The following is a 14,522-nucleotide window of genomic DNA, read 5'->3' on the forward strand; positions in this document are numbered from 1 at the left end:
GAACGACAATACGTTTCTGTACAGGTGCCATGCTATCTCGAGAGAGTTGTACATATATTACTGCTAAGACGTCTTTCGGGGCGATTAATTTTGTCCAGTTTGTTTGTACACATCCTACGTGTGGTAAGTCCTCGGAACGAGGTCAGTGGGGAAGGAAGTGACTTACTGGCCGACGACAGTGTTGCCTGGTTTCGCTGCATTCCTGCCGGTACAATTAGGGGCGCCGTCGATAGCGTCCTTTTAATAAGTAAGAAGCGTTGCGCCAGCAATGAGGACGGAGCGGTGGGAACGGCAGGTGGCGGTCAGCCGAGTTCAATACGCGCGGCGCATCGCAGACCGACGGGCAGGTAGGCAGCGGGAGTCGACCGTGGGCTGCCAGTCCGTCACCATGACAGGTAGGGAACGCCGCCTGCGCTGCTCGCGTCCGCTGTGTTGGCTGCCACACGCCGCGCGCACCTGTCGTCTGGAGAAGTCGATCTATCGAACTGGACCAGTCTATCGTGGTGTTAGGTCGTCTCTTTACTATATCATTTTTAGCACGCAACGTTAACCCAACACATCACGGGGCTTTGCGGATTTACTCGGCAAGTGAATGATAGACAAAAGCCACATGTCTACATCTACATCTGCATGATTACTCTGCAATTCACATTTAAGTGCTTTGCAGAGGGTTCATCGAACCACAATCATATTATCTCTCTACCATTCCACTAACGAACAGCGCGCGGGAAAAACCAACACCTAAACCTTTCTGTTCGAGCTCTGATTTCTCTTATTTTATTTTGATGATCATTCCTACCTATGTAGGTTGGGCTCAACAAAATATTTTCTCATTCGGAAGAGAAAGTTGGTGACTGAAATTTCGTAAATAGATCTCGCCGCGACGAAAAACGTCTTTGCTTTAATGACTTCCATCCCAACTCGCGTATCATATCTGCCACACTCTCTCCCCTATTACAATACAAAACGAGCTGTCCTTTTTTGCACCCTTTCGATGTCCTCCGTCAATCCCACCTGGTAAGGATCCCACACCGCGCAGCAATATTCTAACAGAGGACGAACGAGTGTAGTGTAAGCTGTCTCTTTAGTGGACTTGTTGCATCTTTTAAGTGTCCTGCCAATGAAACGCAACCTTTGGCTCGCCTTCCCCACAGTATTATATATGCGGGCTTTCCAACTGAAGTTGTTCGTAATTTTAACACCCAGGTACTTGGTCGAATTGACAGCCTTGAGAATTGTACTATTTATCGAGTAATCGAATTCCAACGGATTTCTTTTGGAACTCATGTGGATCACCTCACACTTTTCGTTATTTAGCGTCAACTGCCACCTGCCACACCATACAGCAATCTTTTCTAAATCGCTTCGCAACTGATACTGGTCTTCGGATGACCTTACTAGACGGTAAATTACAGCATCATCTGCGAACAACCTAAGAGAACTGCTCAGATTGTTACCCAGGTCATTTATATAGATCAGGGACAGCAGAGGTCCCAGGACGCTTCCCTGGGGAACACCTGATATCACTTCAGTTTTACGCGATGATTTGCCGTCTATTACTACGAACTGCGACCTTCCTGACAGGAAATCACGAATCCAGTCGCACAACTGATACGATACCCCTTAGGCCCGCAGCTTGATTAGAAGTCGCTTTGAGGAACGGTGTCAAAAGCCTTCCGGAAATCTAGAAATACGGAATCAACTTGAGATCCCCTGTCGATAGCGGCCATTACTTCGTGCAAATAAAGAGCTAGCTGCGTTGCACAGGAACGATGTTTTCTGAAACCATGCTGATTACGTATCAATAGATCGTTCCCTTCTAGGTGATTCATAATGTTTGAATACAGTATATGCTCCATAACCCAACTGCAAGCCGACGTCAATGATATAGGTCTGTAGTTCGATGGATTACTCCTACTACCCTTCTTAAACACTGGTGCGACCTGTGCAATTTTCCAATCTGTAGGTACAGATCTATCGCCGCCTACACTACAATTGTAAATGTTTCTTTAATACGTAACAGAAACAAGTCGACACAAATGGTGGTTATAATTAAGAATAGTTTGCTAGTTTTCTCCTTAATCGTCGATGTAGATGTGTTATCGATAGCTACGATGCCACGGCGTAGGTAAAAGTTCTTAGTTTGGTACTTCGACACCGACACCGACAGCGCCCTCTAGCCGGCGCTGTGCAGCTCTACGAGCGTCGCTCCAGGTTCTGCCCATTTGATCCCGAGGAGACGACCTAGCAACATTGTTTCATTTTCATGGTGGGCGAGCCACTACAGAAATTGCCTGTGTAACTTGTTAGCTTTTATACATTCGGCTTCGTACCTACGTGCATCTCAGCCAAAGTTAGGCAACAGTTTATGTATTCAAGTTAAAATTGTTGCGATATAGTAAAACCACTTTAATGTGTACGCAGTACCTAAAGTTGTACCTCACCTGCTCCTACTCGCTTCCCACATTCGGTCTACGCTTCAGTTTACAGGAGCAGACCCACGCGCCGCTTTCCGGGGGTGATACAAAAGTAGATGTATCACGTAATTTTACCCGTGCCACACACACCAGTCATACAATATTGTTGCTGCTCGACACTCTTGTGATTAAAATACTATACCATCGATCCTTTGGAGCTATAATAAGGAGAGTAATGACGTCACAAACTTCAAGGTGACGTTCAGCATGTTAGTTGCCCCATACATTAGGTTCTGGTGGAAGTGTTTTCATCAAACGTGTCAGCCTGCTTCGTTTACGGGTGTACTAATCGTTCTGATTGTAGTGTAAAGAAATAACATTTTAATCCTGAGTGGACTCGTTTAAGCGATATGATCGGTGATGTCGTCAGTCATACGATCACACCGCCGCCTGCCGGATCGATCCGCCGGATGCGATTCTCTCGATAAACGGAACAGAAGAACGGCTGTGTTAGCTAAAGAGTACACAGCCAGTCGCAGTACTACTGCTCGCCGCGAGGCGCCGCTACGCCACTTCATGTGCAGCAGAAGAGTAGTGCAGTTCTGCCAGTCTACAGTTCGTAGCCGCGCTCAGTGGTCAGCCAGCGCCAATGTTAGTCATCGTCTGCAGCTCAGTCATTGCTGCCATCAAGTCTTTGTAGCTCCGTTCCAAGCTAGTCTTCAAATTCACCCGATTCGACATTCAAGATTACGAGAGATTAATTCGTCACTGCAAGATTTGTGACTTGTAAATTCTGTCATTCTACAGACGCTTAGTCTAGTCGCGTCTTCTATAATTGTCAACCAACTGATCATGGACTACAGCAAAGTTAAGTAATAAATAATTTCTTATTTTGTACTCCTGCTAAGTAACTGTGTTTTCCTATTATAGCTACCAAGCAGTCTTGGCATAGTAGAACCCACGTTTCCACTTCCTTGGCTACCTCATATTTGCCACCTCCTGCTGATGGACTCGATTATGGTGGAAGATCGAGAGCCATCATGATCTTTTACATACATGAATTTGGGTTCCTCTGTTTACTTTTACCGTAGTGGTTTTATTTCTGTCAAATGGCTCTGAGCACTATGGGACTTAACATCTTATGTCATTAGTCCCCTAGAACTCAGAACTACTTAAACGTAACTAACCTAAGGACATCACACACTCACACACATCCATGCCCCAGGCAGGATTCGAACCTGCGACCGTAGCAGTCCCGCGGTTCCGGACTGCAGCGCCTAGAACCGCAAGACCACCGCGGCCGGCCTTATTTCTGTCATTTGACTTTAGATTTCCTATCAGTCCAACTCTAAAAGCTCTCTGAATTAAGGGAAGACTGGAAACCGACCAAAAATAGCAGAATACACTGAGGTGAGGAAGTCATAGGATACTTCCTAATATGGCATCGACTTAACAAGCCGGTGCAGGAATTTGTGCGCGATGTGACCTCTCGATTATGTCTCATTGTTCTATGGGATTCACGTCGAGCCGTTGGTCGCCCAAATAATTCGCTCGAAATGTCCAGAATGTTCTTCAAACCGATCGCGAACAATAGTGTCCCGGTGACATTCGATCGTTGTCTGGGACCATGAAGTCCATGAATGGCTGAAATGCCTTGCAAGTAGCAGAACACAACCATTCCTAGTCAGTGATCGGGTCAGTTGGACCAGAGTACCCAGGTCATTGCTTGTGAATGCAGCCACAACCTTTTGGAGCCACCACTAGTTACAGTTTCGGTCCATTGGTTCGCGGGGTCTGCACCACACTTGACCCCTACCATTAGCTCATACCGACTGGGGTCTGCACCACACTTGACCCCTACCATTAGCTCATACTGACTGGGGTCTGCACCACACTTGACCCCTACCATTAGCTCATACCGACTGGGGTCTGCACCACACTTGACCCCTACCATTAGCTCATACCGACTGGGGTCTGCACCACACTTGACCCCTACCATTAGCTCATACCGACTGGGGTCTGCACCACACTTGACCCCTACCATTAGCTCATACCGACTGGGGTCTGCACCACACTTGACCCCTACCATTAGCTCATACCGACTGGGGTCTGCACCACACTTGACCCCTACCATTAGCTCATACCGACTGGGGTCTGCACCACACTTGACCCCTACCATTAGCTCATACCGACTGGGGTCTGCACCACACTTGACCCCTACCATTAGCTCATACCGACTGGGGTCTGCACCACACTTGACCCCTACCATTAGCTCATACTGACTGGGGTCTGCACCACACTTGACCCCTACCATTAGCTCATACCGACTGGGGTCTGCACCACACTTGACCCCTACCATTAGCTCATACCGACTGGGGTCTGCACCACACTTGACCCCTACCATTAGCTCATACCGACTGGGGTCTGCACCACACTTGACCCCTACCATTAGCTCATACCGACTGGGGTCTGCACCACACTTGACCCCTACCATTAGCTCATACCGACTGGGGTCTGCACCACACTTGACCCCTACCATTAGCTCATACAGACTGAAATCGGGGCTCATCAGACAAGGCCACGGCTTTTCATTAAGGCCATTGCGTTATCCGTGGTGAGAGGTAATGCCTGAAATCTGTTATTCTCGGCAAACTTTTGACGCTGTACATCTTGCAGTATTGAATTCCCTAACGATTTCCCATGCGTCTTGCTCCAGTTATCATTCCGCGTTCAAAATCTGTTAATTCCGGTGGCGCACCCATAATCGCGTCAAACATTTTCATATGAATCACCGGAGTACAAATGACAGCGCCGTGAATGTGCTGTCCTTCTATACCTTGTGTATGCGATACTATCACCGTCTGTGTATATGCATATCGCTATAACATCACTTTTGTTACATCAGTGCACGTTGTCGGGAAGAGGACATAGAACGAACATCAATTTCGTGAGTTCGTATTAATGTAAATGCAGGATTACGAAGGCAAACATTTCGTATCATATTCTTCTCTTCTTCGTTATTCGAAACATATAACAATAAGAAAGTTACATAAACGAGGATATATGCGTCGTGTTACTTCTGAAAATGCCTTCATGACGCTGTGTTATTCACAAAAGCATTGCAACATTTTCTCTTTAAATCAACTGTTGCTTGCACACAACATAAATTGAGAACAAGGAGCAATCGTAAATCTTAGTCTGCTAATGCTTTGGGGCATGTAACATGGCCGCGCCGACTTCAAAGCAACTTACAGGGCGAGTCTTTAGGGCCAGCTTCTCCCCTTATAACACCTCCCAAGCGATACTCAACTGACTTTGCTCTTTTTGTATGGAATTTTTTCAAACTAAACCCACGCAGCACCAAAAAGAACGCATTTGACCTTCTCTCTCTTCCTTCGTTTTTTTAAAGGAGTCGTTACTGATACTTAAAAGAAAGTGATTGTGCTGTTACAATATTTTGAGAGGTTACTTTCTAGAGGATTAATTATTTTTGAATCGATATCCTGCATTTCATAACCATAGGATCAGGTTCTTCGATACTCGAGCGTTTCTTTTAAACATTTTTAATTGCTTCCAAATTAAACCAGTTTATAGTGGGCAAATTTAATTCTGTTCTTTAATATATAATTCTTCTTAGGCAAGTAATAAAAATTTTATTTTCACATCATACTATCAGGCTGAGATAATAACTACCAGTCCACATTGCTTAAAATCAGGGATCGAGAGATCAGCTTGACTGCTTTAAATAAAAAACATCTGTTTCACCTACGGTTGTGTATAGCACCCTGAGTGATACAATAATGATATTCACAATCTTGCCTGTTGCCTTTGCGTCGTAATTGGGCTAGCAAACAATATAACAAAAATTATTTCTACCCTCACGTACCACTTTTCCCTACCAAACAAAGTTCTTTTCCACTTTAGGTGTGATCCATTCTAATTTCATCCCAAAAATATACTATACAAATTAATCAGTCAGCTCAGATGCTACCCACTCAAATGTGAGGTGGGCGAAGCATTGTTGTTTGACATAATTTACCGCAAAATATTATCGATGAGCGACTTTTCGCTGAACACACGAATTCTCTAGCCGTCAGACAATAGGCAACTCTTGTTTAATTAGACCAAAATTCACGAAACTTCGATCACCTTACAACAATACATTTCATTTTCATGCCAAACGAATAGTGCGTCAATTGTCGTCAAGTTAATTTTACAATTTATTTAATACTCTGGTCGAGCTTCGCTGCTCTCTGAAGTTGCTCAGTCCGTTTATTTTATAGCTTTTCCCGCCAGATACCGCCTCCTCTGTAGCTGACCATCTCGTGACTCCCACAATTGTCACTGCAACGCTAGTTAGCTGTGGAACGATTAGCAAGACATATATTACACAGTCATCGTTACTACAAACAGTGTTCACTATTTGTGAACGTAACACTTCGATTTGTACTACTTCTGGCGCGACCTGATTACTGTTGAGGTTTTCCTCCAAAGAAACGTTAATTAGTGATCGATTGAATTCCTGACGCAGAGCGATCCGATGATAGCATTTCTGAATAAACTAATCACCTTCGAGGAGTCGTAATGACTACTGAAGTCTCTCACTCGTCTGAAGTTATTTGCACATGTGTAATGATGTCCAAGAGTGACAGCTTTTCAGACTTCTTGGTTTTAGCCTTTTCAGTTGCGACTACACATACTCTGTGCGCCAAGAAAAGGCCTTGGCATTATAGGATGAAAGTCACGTGGACTGTCAGTAAACCGACACAACCACCATTACTTGATGAATTAAAGCATTTACGCGTACCAAGGACTCGAGCTAGTGGGAAGGGGAGGGCCAGGGGGGCAATCACGTTAATTTCGTGAAAGAGGAGTGGCGAAGGCAACTAAGCGCAACTTCTTAAAAAAAAATTTTCATCTGCCTTCTAATTGTTAGGCCTCTTGATCTGTTCCGGTCTCTTCCAGAAGTTCCCATGCCATCTTCTCAATGTTAGACATAGACATCTTACACAGTTGCCGTGTCATTGTTGTATGGATTTTGAGATACTTTTTCAAGCCATTCTTTATAGACGTTCTCTCCAGTTGTTTTTGTAGTTCTATAGATAATGTGTGATGGATTCAGTTTTAAGTTCGATAAACACATCTCCATTCCTTTTGTGATCGCAATTGGTATAACCAGCTGTTCGTCTCAAGAATTTCATTCACAGGCTGTTGGTCTTTTCACATCTTTTGCATCTAGGGCCTACTCTGGTGTGCTTCTAGGCTAGAGAAGGTCTCATTGCATTATTAATGCCCCCCCCCCCCCCCCCCCATTGTTTTTGTATACCTGCTAGATTTTTCAGTCAGGTGTGTTTTATTCCAGAAAGGATAGTTTGCAGCCTAAGTATGTGAATGTGTTCACTCTATCAGAATTTTATTTTTCAAAGAGATCTTACTTTGAACTGGGTAATTTCCTCATAAGGCCATAGGTTTTCATCACTTAACACTTCCCGGCTCACCTGACGTTTCACCTTCGACTGCGGAAGGCATCCTCCAAGGACAATCGGAGGATGCCTTCCGCAGTCGAAGGCGAAACGTCATGGGAGAGTCTTATGTATGGATCACGGCATCTCAGCCCGGAAGTGTTAATTGATGACAACACCCGCAGTGAAAGCCTTAATTCTATGGCCATAGGTTTTTTTTTTTTGTTGTTGTTCAAATGTGTGTGAAATCTTATGGGACTCAACTGCTAAGGTCATCAGTCCCTAAGCTTACACACTACTTAACCTAAATTATCCTAAGGACAAACACACCCACCCATGCCCGAGGGAGGACTCGAACCTCCGCCGGGACCAGCCGCACAGTTTTTTTTCCGGTGTCGATGTCCATTCTCTGTTTCTCGAATATAATCTGTAAATTGTACACAGCACGTTTGAGGCCATCCTCTAAAAATAAAAATAAAAAATAAAACAAATGCTACAAGTTCTAAATCATCTGCAAACGACAACAATTACTGTTGTGTTCCTTCTGATTTAATGAACACGTGTAGCATTTTTTTCTACTCTCGGCTGATTTTACACTCCTGGAAATGGAAAAAAGAACACATTGACACCGGTGTGTCAGACCCACCATACTTGCTCCGGACACTGCGAGAGGGCTGTACAAGCAATGATCACAAGCACGGCACAGCGGACACACCAGGAACCGCGGTGTTGGCCGTCGAATGGCGCTAGCTGCGCAGCATTTGTGCACCGCCGCCGTCAGTGTCAGCCAGTTTGCCGTGGCATACGGAGCTCCATCGCAGTCTTTAACACTGGTAGCATGCCGCGACAGCGTGGACGTGAACCGTATGTGCAGTTGACGGACTTTGAGCGAGGGCGTATAGTGGCCATGCGGGAGGCCGGGTGGACGTACCGCCGAATTGCTCAACGCGTGGGGCGTGAGGTCTCCACAGTACATCGATGTTGTCGCCAGTGGTCGGCAGAAGGTGCACGTGCCCGTCGACCTGGGACCGGACCGCAGCGACGCACGGATGCACGCCAAGACCGTAGGATCCTACGCAGTGCCGTAGGGGACCGCACCGCCACTTCCCAGCAAATTAGGGACACTGTTGCTCCTGGGGTATCGGCGAGGACCATTCGCAACCGTCTCCATGAAGCTGGGCTACGGTCCCGCACACCGTTAGGCCGTCTTCCGCTCACGCCCCAACATCGTGCAGCCCGCCTCCAGTGGTGTCGCGACAGGCGTGAATGGAGGGACGAATGGAGACGGGTCGTCTTCAGCGATGAGAGTCGCTTCTGCCTTGGTGCCAATGATGGTCGTATGCGTGTTTGGCGCCGTGCAGGTGAGCGCCACAATCAGGACTGCATACGACCGAGGCACACAGGGCCAACATCCGGCATCATGGTGTGGGGAGCGATCTCCTACACTGGCCGTACAGCACTGGTGATCGTCGAGGGGACACTGAATAGTGCACGGTACATCCAAACCGTCATCGAACCCATCGTTCTACGATTCCTAGACCGGCAAGGGAACTTGCTGTTCCAACAGGACAATGCACGTCCGCATGTATCCCGTGCCACCCAACGTGCTCTAGAAGGTGTAAGTCAACTACCCTGGCCAGCAAGATCTCCGGATCTGTCCCCCATTGAGCATGTTTGGGACTGGATGAAGCGTCGTCTCACGCGGTCTGCACGTCCAGCACGAACGCTGGTCCAACTGAGGCGCCAGGTGGAAATGGCATGGCAAGCCGTTCCACAGGACTACATCCAGCATCTCTACGATCGTCTCCATGGGAGAATAGCAGCCTGCATTGCTGCGAAAGGTGGATATACACTGTACTAGTGCCGACATTGTGCATGCTCTGTTGCCTGTGTCTATGTGCCTGTGGTTCTGTCAGTGTGATCATGTGATGTATCTGACCCCAGGAATGTGTCAATAAAGTTTCCCCTTCCTGGGACAATGAATTCACGGTGTTCTTATTTGAATTTCCAGGAGTGTATTCAAAGAAATAATGAACAAGAGTGGTGAAAGGCCGCATCTCTGTTGTACTCCAGCATGGATTCCATTCCGATAATTTGTTCTATTTGTTGGCAGAGATTAAATCTGTTCTGTAAATTTTGTAGGTACAGTATTTTGACAAGTTGCTGGGGGATATGATAATCTGCCAGAATGTGTAATAATCCCGCTCTGTTGACCTCATCAAAAGCTTTTTTTTGAAGTCGACAAAGGCGATACGAGTTTCTTGATTAAGTTCTATATTTTTTTCTATTAGAAATTTCAATGAAAATAGCCATCACAGCATTCTCTTCCATTTCGAAAGTGGTTTTGCTCTTCACTCATGATCGGTGGATAGTATCTGTAAAATTTAGTTTTGAAGATGGAAAAACTTGTATATTCCTAGTTCAATAACCTAATTCCTCGATAGTTACCACAATTTTTTACGTCTCCGTTTCTGAAGACAAGAATGACAAATGGCTTATTCCAGATCTCAAGTGTATCATCTCCTGACCGGATCATATTTAAGAAGCTTAGGAATCTTTTTGTAAATGACTTGCATGCATATTTAAACGGCTCTACATTGACTGAATCTTCTTCTCAGGCTTTATTACTTTTATTTTCTTTAATATTTCTTTAAATTCACTCTAGGAGATTGTTTCTATCGAATTATTCCATAAGAACTGGATTGTAACATGCTCTGATGTTTGAGGCTACAGATTCTGAAAGTGTATTGAAAAAATTGTGTTTACTGATCACAAAACATCATAATAGATACTTGCGAGGACAAGCTGAAAAGTAGTTTTGTATAGCAAAATTCTCAAAGCTTTTTAAATAAAACAACCGTTATTAATATTCTATATCTCTATTCTTCATGTCTACATATTTCTTTTTCAACATAGTCACCCTGGCAACAAACACATTTCTCCTAACGGGAGACCAGTTTGTTGATACCGTCACTATAGACTGTTTGGCTATGTTGACGGAACCACAAACTCACCTGCCTGCCCCGTTCAACACTTTAGAAGAATGCGAGGTCCCCTACGCAATAAACGATCGTCTGTTGTGGATTTAGTTTCTGTTACTGTACGTGGCTGTACATACACCGAAGCGCCGAAGAAACTGCTATAGGCTTGCGCATTCAAATAAAGAGATATGTAAACAGGCAGAATATGGCGCTGCCGTCGGCAACGGTTATATAAGACAACAATTGACTGACGTAGTTGTTAGATTGGTTACTGTTGCCACAATTTCGCCACACTGTCCTAACGGATACATTCGTCGTACGCTCCACATTAATTTCTGCAGTTATTTCACGCAGCGTTACTTGTCTGCTAGAAATGGCAACTGTTCACAAACGCCGCTGCTCTCGGTCGTTAAATGAAAGCCATCGGCCACTACGTTGTCCTTAGTGAGAGGTAATGCCTGAAATTTGGTATTCTCGGCACACTCTTGACACTGTGGATCTCGCAATATTGAATTCCCTTATGATTTCCAATACAGAATCTCCCGTGCGTCTAGCTCCAACTACCATTCCGCATTCAAAGCTGTTAATTTCAGTCTTGCGACCATAATCACGTCGGAATCCTTTTTATATGAATTACGTGAGTACAAATGATAGCTCCCCAAATCACTGTCCTTTTACATCTTGTGTACGCTATACTACCATTATCTGCACTGAAGAACCAAAGGATCTGGTACACATGCCTAATACCGGGTCGGGCCCCTGCGAGAATCCAGAAGTGCCGCAACACGACGTGGCGTGGACTTGACTAATGCCTGAAGTAGTGCTGGAGGGAACTGACACCATGATTCCGCAGGGCTGTCGATAGATCAGCAAGAGTACGGGGGTGGAGATCTCTTCTGAACAGCACGTTGCAAGGCATCCCAGATATCCTCAATAATTTTCATGTCTGAGGAGTTTGGTGACCAGTCGAAGTGTTTAAAGTCAGAAGAGTGCTCCTGGAGCCACTCTGTAGCAATTCTGAACGTGTGGGGTGTCACATTGTCCTGCTGAAATCGCCCAAGTCCGTTGGAATGCACAATGGAATGGATGCAGGTGATCAGATAGGATGCTTACTTACGTGTCACCTGTCAGTGTCGTATCTAGATGTGTCAGGGGTCCCATATCAACCTAACTGCACACGCCCCACACCATTGCAGAGCCTCCACCAGCTTCAACAGCCCCCAGCTGACATGCAGGATCCAGGGATTCTTGAGGTTGTCTCCATACACGTGCACGTCCACCTGCTCGACAGAATTTGAAATGCCACTCATCCGACCAGACCACATGTTTCCAGTTATCAACAGTCCAATGTCGGTGTTGGCGGGCCCAGGCGAGGCGTAAAGCTTTGTGTCGCATCATCATCAAGGTATACGAGTGGGTCTTCGGCTCCGAAAGCCCATATCGATGGTGTTTCGTTGAATGATTCGCACGCTGACACTTGTTGGTGGCCCAGCATTGAAATCTACAGCAATTTGCGGAAGGGTTGCAGTTCTGTCACGTCGAACGATTCTTTTCAGTCATCTTTGGTGCCGTTCTTGCAGGATCTTTTTCTGGCCGCAGCGATGTCGGAGATTTGATGCTTTACCGGATTCCAGATATTCAAGCTGTACCGGTGAAATGGTCGTACGGGAAAATCCCCACTTTATCACTACCTCGGAGATGCTGTGTCCCATCGCTCATGCACTGACTAGAACACCAAGTTCAACCTGCCATTGTAGAAGCAGTAACCGATCTAGCAGCTGCGCCAGACATTCGTTGTCTTATACAGGCATTGCCGACCACAGCGCCGTATTCTGCCTGTTCATGCACCGAGGAGCAAAAGAAATTGGTACACCTGCCAAATATCGTGTAAGGCCCTCGCGTGCACGCAGAAGTGTCGCAACCCGGCATGGCATGGACTCGACTAATGTCTGAAGTAGTGCTTAAGGTCATTGACACCATGATTCCTGCAGCGCTATCGATAAATCCGTAAGAGTACGAGAGGGTGGAGATCTCTTCTGAACAGCACGTTGCAAGGCATCCCAGATATGCTCATTAATACTCATGTCTGGGGAGTTTGGTGGCCAGCGGAAGTGTTTAAATTCAGAAGAGTTTTCCTGGAGCCACTCTGTAATACTTCATGAATAAAAATGTGAACTTGGTGACCGTAGTCGGCTTCCCTGAGTGTTAATAGCCGCGCGTGGTAGCCGCGGGGTCTCGAGCGCCTTGCCGCGGTTCGCGCGGGTCCCCCTGTCGGAGGTTCGAGTCCTCCCTTCGGCATAGGTTTGTGTGTTGTCCTTGGCGTCAGTTAGTTTAACTTAATTGGTGTGTAAGTCTAGGAACCGATGACCTCAGCAGTTTGGTCCCATTTCCAAACTGAGTGATAATAAATACTAAATAAGTTTTGCTTGTACTTGCAGCTGAACATTAATGAGGCTTCCACTATGGTGCAATATCAATATTGAGTACCTTCAGTTACCTTGACTCTCGAAGTACATGATCAAAACAAAAATTTATTTAGTACGTATTTATGTGTTAGACGGTGTCTTACATTTTTCTATATCTTCAGCTGAGACAAAAGATAGTCTTAGATCTCCTTTTTTCTGATACATACAATTTCTCTAATAAGATAAAATAAGAAAAACATCTTACACTGTACTCATAGAGGACATTTTTATGCTTAGACTGATTACTAACAGGAAATTTGCTTGACATTAAAGAGTGTATAGCAGCATTACGCGGATTGTCTTGCTGTTTTGTCACAATGACTCCGGATTTTAGACCCCCTAATGATGAACGGATGGAAGTCCCTACCTCTAGAAACCGTTACAATGAAACAACAACATTCTGCCACTTATTTGCACCAACCATCATATTTACTTTGGATACAGAAAGAAAAATTTCATTACCTCATGACTAATTAGGTAGCCTAGTCAGAGCTAATGGATACAGTATTATCAACAGACATGACACAAAACACGGTTGAGATTTGCTGATAAGGTCATTCCGCGAGCAGCGTCTTCAGTCCGCCCGTCGTCTGCAGATGAATTCAGATTCTTTGTCACCGCGTACTAACATTCAAAGGTTTTGAAATGCCACCACATTAAGACACTACTCTTCTGTTTCTACAACTTGCTCCCTTATTTCAGCTTAAGTAGAAAAGACTCCATCGTAAGGTCACAGTAGAATAAATTAGTCACTCTAGCGCACACGCACACATGAATAGTTAAGCCTTCATAGACGGCGCATCGTACGAGTCACGCGCTCAAACACGCGAGCACTGCCTTCATGTGATCATAAGAAGTGGCGGTCAGTGAGACATCTATATTTCAAACTGACATCTTATGTAAACATGGGTAACTTTGAGGACGTTACAGGGTGGCTGAAAGTGGCAATCGTGCTTCGTCGTGCCCATGGGCATATGTTGTGAAGTTGCTGGATTTGTTGGTCTTTCGCGGTAGACTGATCAACGCCTCTACAAACAGTGGTGCAACACACGTGGCCAAGAAACACGGCGTCAGAACAGTGTTCGGAAAAATATCCTGCCTGAGAGGGAACAGAGACGCGTTTCAAGGCTTCCAAATCAAAATCGCTTCCAAACTCGACAGGAATTGCTGCAGCCTGCAGGCACTTGTTCGCGAGAG

The 14,522-nt window shown here is 45.5% G+C and overlaps 1 protein-coding gene across 1 annotated transcript in view; it reads left to right on the plus strand.

Moving 5' to 3' along the window:
- Nucleotides 1-343: 343 nt before the first annotated feature.
- LOC124606083 overlaps nucleotides 344-14,522 on the plus strand; it is a 375,104-nt gene continuing 360,925 nt past the window's right edge. Inside the window, exon 1 of the mRNA XM_047138048.1 lies at nucleotides 344-395. Within this exon, the coding sequence (XP_046994004.1) occupies nucleotides 389-395 (7 nt within the window). The 5' untranslated portion in view covers nucleotides 344-388. The remainder of the gene's footprint in view (nucleotides 396-14,522) is intronic.

This window comes from Schistocerca americana, chromosome 3 (assembly GCF_021461395.2).
Source record: "Schistocerca americana isolate TAMUIC-IGC-003095 chromosome 3, iqSchAmer2.1, whole genome shotgun sequence".
Classification (NCBI taxonomy): domain Eukaryota; kingdom Metazoa; phylum Arthropoda; class Insecta; order Orthoptera; family Acrididae; genus Schistocerca; species Schistocerca americana.